Below are 12,405 nucleotides of genomic sequence, written 5' to 3'. Positions count from 1 at the left end.
TGATAATTTAAGGGGGTTATGTGGACTTTCCCTTTTTTTTTTCTTCCTCACGTGTGAAACGGATACAAAAACCCAATGGCCAGCCACTCGGTTATATATTATTAGTAGAGAAGGACCTAAAGGAAACATAAAACCTAATTTTAATAGGCTTTAAGTTTGTGGTTATCTCATAAACCTTTCCAAGTCCTATAAATTAATTAATTAATTAATTTTTTTTTTTAAAAAAAAGTTTCTCTTAATTATAATATATTCCATTATAAAGATATAATTGCACCCTAAGAATTATGTAATTACAAAAGCGCTTATTATCCTACTAATGCTTGTAGATAAACCCCTCCATAAGATATCTATAGGTGATTGAACAAGGTATTTTAATTTATTGTCGACCTTATCCAACTACATCTTTAATTCTTGAATCCTTAATTTAATCATATGATCATCTATAACACTCTTTATCAAAAAAATCAAATCCTTTAGAGTATTAATTATAAATTATATTGCTTTACTAAAATTATCTATATATATCAGCAGCCGAGTTGAGTTGAGCTGATTTTTGGCTAATTTTTATGAAGGCTCCAGCTTGAGCCGAACTCCAAGAGAGTGTTTAAAGGACAAAAATTTTATCCAAATCAGTCTGAAGAAAATATGCTTAAACCCATTTAAAATAGTGTCCAGTGTCTATAAACATTTAAAACGTTAGTCTAAGTTAGTAAACTGCTATTAATGACCTTAAGAATTTAATATGTGTTTTAAATGTTTATAGACACTTGGTACTATTTTAAATGGGTTGGATGATATTTCCTTTAGACTAGTTTGGAAGAAATTTTTATCCTTGTTTATCTTCGACTACTTTTCACGTTAACTGGTCTTTAGTCATTGTACGTAACATATATACAACAAAACTAACCGATTTGAAAATGTCAACAAGTGTTTAAATTTCAAATCTAAGACAAACTAGGGTTTTATAAAAATACAATTTATAGGTTTTGTTTTCATCTTAAAAGCATTTGGCCAGCATGACAGCGTGTTTACGTACATAAGTCAATTACTTTTACATGACTTTATAAGTATTCTCAAAACCTTCTTTTAATAAAACTATCAAATATAACATAACCATTTATATAGTTATAATAATTTTGGCAGCATCTCTACAGTATGATCATAATTACTTTATAATGTACATTATATGAACATTATAACGACATTTAAGCAACTTAGTATAGCCACATAGAAAATTATATGGGCAATACTATGAGACTATAACAAATTTAACTTTTGCACATACATGAGCATTATAAGTAAGGTATAAATACGTTGGAAGCCGCATATATTTCATATGGGCATTACAAAAGTGGTACATAAAATCTAAACTAATCAAATAAAACAAATGCTAGAACTTTGGGAAATTATCACCAAAACTCCTCTTTAGATCGGTAACTTCGAACTTCTTTAACCGATAACCAACTTTCATACCACTCCGACCCTCAAGAACTCTTCCTTATACTCTTAAGAGTACTAAAACTGAAAAGAGACAGAGAGCTATAAAAATTCGCGCTGAGAAATTTCGAATGAAAACTCAACCTATTTATAGAGTACTTCACATCTTGGTCAACCGAGATATTAATTGAGCTTGCTCGACTACGCCAATTTATGTATTGGCCTAGTTGTTTTACGCCACGTGTCACGATTGACCTAACATGTGGCTACTAGTTCATGGGTGTCACACATATCTGTTGCAAGTTGTGAAGCCCAGGTGACACCGTTCACTTAGACAGGTGGCACCCAAACCTTGGGCCCAAGTTTTGCCACGTCATCTTGCCTTGTCACTAACATTTCTCGGTCAACTAAGGTCCCTAGCTCGCTTGATTGAGCTTCGCCTAGCAAAAACCTTAGTTTTCTGCACTCGGTTTGATTTTGATTCGTTTTCATGTACTGTTACCTCATATTTTTATAGGGTATTCCAGTATCTCATATTCCAGTATTCTAATGAGTTATTTCATGCATTTTGACAGTACTTTATTATAAGATTGCCTATCGGCTTGCATCAATTTACTTATGCACAAAAATGACCGTGCCGCACCAATAATTGTTATGAAATGCTTAAAAGGTCTATTTTAACTTTTGCAGCTCATAACTAATGCGGAGCTAGAGATGCATCCTCTCTATGTTCCCTTACATCCTTTTGAAGGTTTGTTTAATCATTCATTTTTATCGCATTAATTTCAACTCTTTGCATAGTTGTTGTATCACAAATTGTGACTTAAAGTAACTTTACTTATATAATTCAAGCTTTCTAAGACAACTAATAAAGCAATGTTTTTTTTGCAAATAGAATAATTGTGAATTTCATGATTTAGTATTGAAGGTACTACACCTAATTTTCCTACATTTTAGATAATTATTATTTATAGAACCCAAGATGTACATATAGGCAGTTGGGTGCAGTACAGATCTACATAATGAATCTATTGTCTTAAGGTTGACATTACTATTTAAACACTACACATTTGCTATTAACTCACAATAAATTTTCCTATATATTAAGAATATTATCTTAGGGTTATTTGTTTCCTTATATGTTCTAGGTCTACTAGGTTTACCTTTCCTTAGTCTATTAGGTTACTTGCTTATCATTCATAGCCTCTCTATAAATAGAGGTCTCGGTATTCATTATCAATATCAGACTTAATACAATGTAGTCCATTGTGTGTTTCCACTCTCCTTATTATTCTTCCGCTCTTCTATATCTCTCTATTATTCTATCATAGCATCAAAGCATATTTAACATGGTATTAGAGTAACTTCTTTGTGGCCTTCAATAAACGTCTTTTCTTGTGTTTTTCTTTTGTCGAATTTTAGTCTTATCGCCCTACATCAAGCGCCGCCAAAATTTCTACTGCCCATAGTCCCAAAATCATGCCAGCCTATAGATCCGGATCTGCCATCGGCCTTCCGATGCGCCGCCATGCGCCTCCACCAATTTCTGCTTGCGCCGCCGCTGCCCTTGCAGGAGCTACACGCTTCTGCCGCCGCCGACAATATAGATTCCGCCAAATACAGATCCAAAGAGATCTAAAGCGTCTAGGCTTCTGTGGTGGCGCTCACAAGTACCATCAAAGGGTTCTATCCATTAGTAAACATGCCTCCACGCGCATCCCAAGAGTAGTTCATGCGCCGGCGAGACTCACCTAAAAATCTTTTCGTTCCTGTTACTTGCCGCCATACAACGCCAATCACCTCGATAATAGTGCCAATCGACAGGTCAGGACCAGTAGAGTCTAGAGCCATCAAGAATAGCGTCATTGGAGCCACCACACGCCACCAGAAGATAAGTGCGTGCATCTCACGCTCTCAAGCCGCTCCGCCACTGCCGTTCTGCCACAGGCCGCCACGGTGGTCTGTTCACTTCGATCAGGGTGCTGTTCGATAGATCTCCTCAAGACGACTCCAGAATTGGCAAGAACTCCTCTGTCCAATATTGCACGCGCCATTCCAAGTTGTGCGCATGAATCTCACGCGCCAAGCCTCTACTGTCAACTGTTGCGTGTGCAACACACGTGCCAAGAGCTCCAAACTACCACGTCAGCCTTATTGCCATATCAGCCCTAGGGCCATGTTAACGGTGACACGTCAGTAGTGCCACATCATCATTGACACGTCAGCTAGTGCCACTTCATCCTTTGCAATGTCATCACCTAGTCCACATCAGCTCCTTTACCACGTTAGCACATCGGTCATGTTAGCGACTTTGCCACGTCGGCACCTTGCCAAAGTTGACTTTGACCACTGAAAAAAAAAAGTTGACTAGGTGTTTCCTACTCAATTTTTTGTCATGATTTCAAATTTGTGGTATATTTTTGCTTTTGGCATCTCTATTTGGCAAAAAACAAGTTTCTTCTCCAAATTTAGGCATTTGTTTTATGCAGTTCAAGTCGGTTTATGCATTGTTCAATTCGGTTCCACAACCTTTTTCTTTGGCACAATTCAATCCGGTTCATTCTTCTTGCGGTAGGCACTCTCGGGTTAGACCAATCTTTCCTCAGGTCCATGGGTTTTCGAGCCAAAGAAGCCCCTTTCAACTGGGCCACTTATGCCTTGTCAAATGCCGCCATCACCGGTCACTGCAGCTTCTCCTAGGCCATTAATCCATTACTAGTGAGAATTTTTTGGGTCAGACCTTTCAACGGTGCAAGGGTTTCAGGCATGATTAGCCTCTTCAACTGGCCCTACTTAGCTTAGCCAACTAGGCAAGACGATTCAAGGGTTTCATGCATGATTAGCCTCTTCAACTGACCCTGCTTATCTCAGCCGACCAAGCGAAATAGTCTACTTGTTAGAATTTTTGGGTCAGACTTTAGCTCAACCGACCAGGTGAGACGGTCCAAGGGTTACGAGCCAAGCAAACCCCTTTTAACTTGCCTTGCTTTCTCTTCGCTCGACCAAACGAGGCCAGCTTCTTCATTACTAGTATATGGTTTTCAAGTCAAATTACAACCAAGTGAACCAAGCTCCAACTTAAATGTATTGCTCAATTCAGGCATAATCGACCGGTCTCTAGCAACTTTTATGACGTTCCTTCGGCAACTCTTTCGGCAAAAGCAGCTTTTTCGGCGACTTACACTCTTTCTTTCCCTTTCTTTTACCCAAACTCAAGCTTACACCTTGAGTTTGAGGGGACATATTAAGAATATTATGTTAGGGTTATTTATTTCCTTATGTGTTCTAGGTCTACTAGGTTTACCTTTCCTTAGTCTATTAGGTTACTTGCTTATTACTCATAGTATCTCTATAAATAGAGGCCTCTGTATTCATTATCAATATCAGACTTAATACAATGTAGTCCATTGTGTGCTTCCGCTCTCCCTATTATTCTTCCGCTCTTCTATATCTCTCTATTATTCTATCATAGCATCAAAGCATATTTAACATGGTATCAGAGCTATTCTAACACTATAAAATGTAGGATTTTTTTTTTTTAATATATATATATGTTTATGATCGCAGATCTTAAAGAACAAGAAGTCAAATGCATAGATTTTGATTTATCTCCACCTGAGCAAGTTCAACAGGCAGTGAACTGCTTTCCTAATTCTCCGAAAGATATATTTGGTGGTATAAAACCTTCATTTCATTGGTGGACAATATTAGACTATGCAAAAGTTTATAGTTCCGGAAAACTAACTCCTCGAATGGTATGTGCGCCAACTTTGTTACTTGGTTAATCATATATTGTTGGTTGTCCTATTTAAAATTTTTTAACTTCACAATTGCTTTCAAGCCTTAAATTGTATCATGTGATTGAAATCCTAAAAATGCTTTTATAAATTTCTTTATGTATAGTGCGTGTCCTTGTTGTAGGCTTGTAGCTACCATGGAATATATATATATACTCCATGGAATATATATATATAGACCAGAAACTTAGAAAGAAAAATACTATTGTTATGTTCATGTATTTTACTATACTCACTATAATTGAATTTTCCATTTGTACAGGTTGCAGAGCGATTTATAGCTGCTGTACATGAATGTTCTAATCCTCCTTTACAAATGTCATTCTTTATTAACTATAATGTGGAAGATATTCTAAAGCAAGCAAGTGAATCCACACTTCGGTATGAACGAGGTACACCACTGCATGCATTATAATGATTGAGCAACTTAACCATGAGTCTTTCTAATGAATACACACACCAAAATTTAAAAGTACTTAACACATTTGTTATATCCCTCCGGATAGGACAAGCAATATCAATCCTAGATGGAATCCTAATTGCTATCAAGGATGAAATAGACTGTTGCCCTTATCCAACTACAGGTAATTAATTCAAGATTCTATCGTTATTCATTTATGATTAGGTGTATGTAATTAGTTAAACTAATCTTAATTAACTGTATTAATCTCAAATAATGTATGTTTACATAAAACAACTAGGAGGAACCAAGTGGCTACACAAAGTAAGACCTTGTACAAATGATGCATGTTGTGTTAAGCGCCTCAGATTATGTGGTGCCATACTTGTTGGGAAAACCAATATGCATGAACTTGGGTCTGGAACAAGTGGGATAAATCCTCATTACGGGTAACAATCTCATAATTTATTGCTTTATTATTTACTGATTTATCACTCATCATTGATATATATATATATATATCGTATTTGTTCATCTGTCCTTGTAGAAACATTGACCACTACAATGAATATATGACATTTTAGGGTTACTAGAAATCCATATGATATCAAGAAGATCTCTGGAGGTTCTTCTAGTGGATCTGCTGCAGTGGTCGCTGCAGGATTGTGCCCTGTCGCCCTTGGTGTTGATGGCGGAGGTAAATTATTTCAAAATAATTTCCTCATAAACCACCAAATAAATCTATGCAGCATATTCTTTGGTTGTTCGTTAATTACTAAACTTAATTTAGTAGTATTCATTTATAATTTACTCTAGATTTATGACATTAAGGGTCTTGCATATATTTAATTTAAAAGTTAATTTCATAAATAAATATGTTAAATATAAGGAATAATAGTTTTGGAAATTACATGGTTTCTTCTTTCTTTTTGGAATTTCAGTCAAATTGCTTTTTCTACACAAATTTGGAGTTCTTGTTTATTGTCCTTCTCCCACGTGGATTGGACTTCTCAAATAACCATTTTTTTTTTTTTTAATTTAATTTTATTAACTTCTTTTAAAGACACTCTTTATTCAACCTTTTGTGCACAAAGTGAGAAAGAGAGCGTCGACATAGAGAGAAAAAGGTAGCCACATCTTTCTTCCTTTTCTCACTATTGTAATGCCACACAAGTTAGAGAATTTAGAATTTTTCTTTTTTGTGCAAGAGTGAGATATGGGTGTACCTCATTGTTGTTCCCACATAACAAAACAACCTAAATACTTGTGACTTTCTCCTTGGTCAAGTTCTGCGATCTCAATCCAGTCAATTATCATATTCAGTGCTAGTTCGCTCATTAGGTAATCTATATCCAATTCACCAGTCTTCTATCTTGTGCTACTCTTTCTCCTTGTGAGAGTGCTTCTATTACACACTGTGTATATGGATCAACAAGATCAAACAAAATCTAGATGGTTTGGTGGAACGGTGTAAAGCTAATGGTTCCAATCAAACAATAGGCCTTGACTATAGTGAAACATTTGCTTTTATTGCTAAGATGGTCACCAAGCAAGTCCTCCTTATCCTTGCAACTATTCATAGATGGCATCTCCATTAGCTTAACGTGAATAATGTCTTCTTAAATAATTATTTCAATGAAGATGTCTACATGCAAATCTCTCCTGGTTTCAGATGAAAGGTGGAGACACAAGTCTGCCAAGTTACAAGCATGACGCCAATCGTTTGTTAATTTTTCATCTTCTCTTACAAACGCATCCTACAAACATTCAAAGGCTGATTATTCTCTGTTCATCTGATCCACAAAGATCATTTCACAGTTGTTCTTGTGTATGTAGATGATCTTATCATAGTAGGCAACAATTTAGACAAGATTGAAGATCTCAAGAAAAAGTTGTTGCAAACTTAAGGACAATAGAGTCTTGAAGTATTTTCTAGGGATAAAAGTAGCTCGGTCAACAAGTGGTATCTCTTTGTCACAAAGAAAGTATGTGCTCGAGATACTTGAAGATAATGGCTTCCTAGGTGAAAAAGTAGACACATTCTCAATGGAATAAAATTTGGCACTTAATCCAGATGATGGAGAGGGAGTTAAAGATCCCTCTTGGACGATTTATATTTTTTACTATCACCATGCTTGTCGTAGCTTATGTAGTATGGGTACCGAGTTTGTTCATGGACAAGCCCCCATAGCTCACCTGGATGAAGCACATAGGGTATATTGATACGAGTGCTGTGCAAAAGATCACAATTATGGCAAATAAGACAAGAGTATCATACACAATAACACTAAGATTTACGTGGTTTCTTGAATGTGATGTACTTCTACAGGTGAAGGCTATCACAAAGAAATTCACTATTAAAAATGGAAAAGAAATTGTGAAGAGAAAACTACTAAGAACCCAAAGTTCTAATATATCCAAATATCACTGAAAGAACCCAAGCTACAGTTCTTCCTCAATGATAAACAAACAATACAATTATGCTAAAGATTAACAAAGCATCACAACATCAACACAATCAACACAAAAATTTTTGTTGACAAAATGGAAAACCCTTTGAACACATTAATTGAAAAAACCACTCCGAGGCAGCCAAACCCAAGAAATCACGAAGAGATCCAGAATACCGACACATGAAAACTTACAACCCGATGTAAATCTCTAGACTCTGTACGACAACAAGTTACCCACTTGCCTCTAGGCTCGACAATCTCTTCTTAGTGGCTCTCCTTACCGGTCCTCCGGTAGACTCTTGTAGAAAGTAACAACAACCAAAGAACCCCAAGAATACACACATAAACTTCAAGGAAGGCAAGCTACAATACACATCTTCACTTGGAAATACCAAATTGGACAAATCAACAACAAAGCAAGAGCCACCTCTAGAATTCAATCAAGGTAAAACTATGAAGCAAGAAATCCTCTATAATCCAATCTAGGTAGAATACCACAATCTTGCTTAACCTTGAGAAGGAAACCTAAAACTCTATTTATATACCTTCTCATGAAAAATGTAAATTATGCAGAACTGTTCATTTGCGGGAAACTTTGTCAAGATGAAATAATGACGAAAATGTATATCTGGGATTTCGTTAGGACATTTTGATGATGATATGATAACGATCTAAGAATCGGAGATTTTGTCAGGACAACTGCAAGAACGTCATGATGAATTGCTAGGGTTCTATCGCTTTCAAGCTGAGTTTGTCCTAACATCTTCATAAGGGAACACCTCAAACATAAAATCTCTCTCTATTTATGACTTTTTTGATAATAAGACACGAAGGTTGTGGTTCCTTCTATAAAGTCTTAAATCAATTAGTAGTTTTCCAAATACACTTCAAACAAGGAAATACAAGAATCTAAAATCCAATAGGACTGGTAAAGAGTCGGCTAACAAAACAAATACAAGAAGGAAAGTAAAGAGAGGCAGGGGCCCATGTGTGGGTGAAAAGTCACACCCAATGTTAACAATCTACCCCTTGACTTAATAAGTCTATTAGGTTGTAGAAATTGGCTCTATTTGGTGTGTCAAAATTCATTGTATGATTTTCCTAAGTTCTTAGAAGTGTTGTTGCGTTTTTATTTTGTGTTTGTGCACTCAGTGTAATTTCGTTATGATTCCGTCATGACGAAATAATGATAGTTTTGGTTAGAAAAGTTGGTTTACTCTCTGTGAGATTTCGTCATGATGATGTCGTGTTACCATTATGATGAAATTGGATATTCTTAAAGTTACAACTTTTTCTAAGTTCTTGTCATGATGACGTCAGCATCATGGTATAGCGAAATGCTCCTTGAAAATGGCATTTTGTTATGATAATGTCAATATCCCGTCATGATGAAATTCTCCTTGATTTCACTATATCTTTTGTCATCATAATGTCAGGAAGACGTAATGATGAAACTGTTGGGTAGCGATGAAATCCTAGCATTTCATCATGACGTTTCTGCATTCATCATGACAAAATCCCATTTTGGAGTTTTCATCATCAAACCATCATTACAAAATTTTTCGTAAATGAATAGATATGAATAGATATGCAAGCTAATTACATTTTACCTAGATTGGACTCTAGAGGTGTTCTTGCTTCAACTGTGTTCTTGCTTCATTGTGCTGCTATTTCTTTGTGTTATTGGTTAAGAGCTTACCGATGGAGTTAGTGAGGAAATGCACTAAGTAAAGATTGTCGAGCTTTGAGGTATGCCGGTTGGTTTGCTCGCTTACAGAGTTTAGGAGTTTACATCAGGTTGTAAGTTTTTCTCATGTCTGTAATCTGAATCTCTCACATAGTGATTTTTCGGGTTTGGCTACCTGAAGTTGTTTTTCCCATTGATGTGTTCTTTCGGTTCTCTACTTCGTAAACAAATTGGTCGTCTTATGATTGTGATGTGTATGTCTTACTTAATGTTCTTTTAGTTTATATTATTGTTATTTTTATTGTGATTAGGGATATTACACGATCCACATTAGGGGTGTTAACCTGGTCTGGTTTCCCGGTTTTTGGCCAAAACCGAGAATCGGAACCTGGACCCCGGTTATCGGCCGGTTCCGGTTTTACCCGGTCCGGTAACCGATTTTTTAGGAAAAAAAAATTTTGGGCTTATTTTAGGTATTGGGCCTAAAAAAAGCCTATTTTTTTTATTTTTTTATAAGTTGGCTCATTTTTTTTAAAATCTATTAGTCTTTTTGTCTAAATTAAAGCAGCTTTGTTGTGGTTGTTCCAAATAATTATTACAAAAATAAATATAAACTACCAACAATAAATACTTTATATATATTCAAACAGTATATTTCATTATGAGCCTAAGAAATTGTAAGAACCAAACTTTATGAAAGAAATCCATCAAATAAGTGATCCAATTGACCAAATTTCCAGATGCTTAAGACCCCAACATCAGAATTCCATCAAATCTTGTTTAGATGTTAATATTATACACTAAAGTAACTATATATAAATATTACAAAACTAAATATAAACTACCAACAATAAATATATATGTATATAAATATTCAAACAATATATTTCTTTGTTTTCCATTTTTCCTACTCTCCAAACTGACTATCTGAAAATTTCAACTTAACATAATAATATATATATATTAATATATAAATATTATTAAATAAAATGAAAACCTGGTTCCCGGCTCCTGGTTTCCCGGTAAAACCCGGGTACCGAAACCGGGGTACCCGGTTTTTGGATTTTTCAAACCGGAATCGAAATCGGGTCCCCGGTTTCCCGGTTCCGGTTCCAATTTCTAGGTAATTTTTGACACCCCTAATCCACATGTTCTATAAAAGTCTGACAATATGAATCTCCTTTAGATGTCTCCGCCAAAGCCCCTGCACAATCCACACGTTTAAGCATCTACTGAATTGAGGATAAGATCTAGCTTAGATATAATACCATGTTTCTCTTCCAGCCCATTTGGCAAAAAAGTTTTCGCTGCTGACTTTATTTTCTTGTAGATCCATCTGCACCCTATATAACATTCTTTCAATTGGGCACTTCTACCAATTCCTAATTTTTTACTTTTCTGTGGTGACTCTACCTCTTTCAGCAGACCATTATGGATAGGCAATGGATCTCCATTACCAATTGTCAAAGTAAAACAAATCATATCCTCAAATTCATACCTATATGATGTTTTTCGATCATGTTTCTCTCTACCTTTTGCTAAATAGTAAGGCTCTTATTGGTGCTGTAAGTCTCTTGAAAATTGTTTGGCATCACATGTATTTGTGACTAAACGCTGGTCATCAAACTCTACCTCTACAATTTGTTTCCATTTATGTCTATCAGTTGTTGCTTCATTCTCACCCTTTTTAAGCATATAGGTCTCATTGTACACCATGTCTCTCCTAACAATTTTCTTCATTGAAACTGGTTCCCAAAGCATATAGCCCTTAGCACCAGACTGTAACATCCCAAATCACAATATGTGCTAGAACTTATTTTCTTGTTTAAAATTCCCAACTATATTTGTCATCAGTGATTTCCACAGATCAACTAGGGCATCCATATCCTTTAATATGCTCTCTAAATCATCACATAATTGATTATATTCACATGATTGCATTACAAGCAAAACATTTAAGCCTATAACCACATATAGTACTAACAAGTCACTACAAATCCACCTTACTAGTTACAACAACCATTTATTACTATTCACACTATTAAACGTATTTCTAAAAGTTGACAAAACATACATCCGGTCTATACATCAAAAACTATACCACATAGGATTTTTAAACTAACTACTCACAAAAATGTCTCCCAAGATGTAAAATCTCTCTCTAAGCTCCAAGATCCTCAAATTTCCCTAGAGTGTGTGCTATCAAGAGTCCCTAATATCTCTGAAAAAGTGTAAATATGAAATAATGAGCAACCTCAATAAGTAGAAATAATTAATCAAGACGGTGACGTCAATCCATTTACCGTTTGAAATTATGCACATAACTTAATAGAACAAGTCTCAATATTTTCCAATAAAACAAGATATGCAATATTACATTTTGTTGCTTTCAATGACCCTAAAAAGAATTGTACACGTGTGTAATCATTCTTACTGTGAGCAACAAAATAATGCAATGATTCATAATATATTAAAACCATTTCCCAATGTTGTACACTCGTTGTCAAACATTTTCACCAAGTCCGACTAGGTTGTGCGGTCCCTATATTGGGATTGAAACCTCTTTCCGAACAAGAAGAAGTGGCCCATACGGGAGCCTCTAGCCATGGGACTACCCATATAATTTCCGTG

General features: G+C 35.5%; 1 protein-coding gene across 1 annotated transcript in view; it reads left to right on the top strand.

Annotated features, from left to right (window-relative positions):
• LOC132166017 (fatty acid amide hydrolase-like) overlaps positions 1–12,405 on the top strand; it is a 29,682-nt gene that overhangs the window by 2,779 nt on the left and 14,498 nt on the right. The window contains exons 3-8 of the mRNA XM_059576755.1: positions 2,128–2,188; positions 5,005–5,192; positions 5,497–5,626; positions 5,741–5,818; positions 5,936–6,083; positions 6,219–6,331. Coding sequence (XP_059432738.1) covers positions 2,128–2,188; positions 5,005–5,192; positions 5,497–5,626; positions 5,741–5,818; positions 5,936–6,083; positions 6,219–6,331 — 718 coding nt within the window. The remainder of the gene's footprint in view (positions 1–2,127; positions 2,189–5,004; positions 5,193–5,496; positions 5,627–5,740; positions 5,819–5,935; positions 6,084–6,218; positions 6,332–12,405) is intronic.

Source organism: Corylus avellana, chromosome ca11 (assembly GCF_901000735.1).
Source record: "Corylus avellana chromosome ca11, CavTom2PMs-1.0".
NCBI classification, from domain to species: Eukaryota; Viridiplantae; Streptophyta; class Magnoliopsida; order Fagales; family Betulaceae; genus Corylus; species Corylus avellana.
The sequence above is the reverse complement of the archived record's forward strand: the minus strand, read 5'-3'. Positions and strand labels throughout refer to the sequence as shown.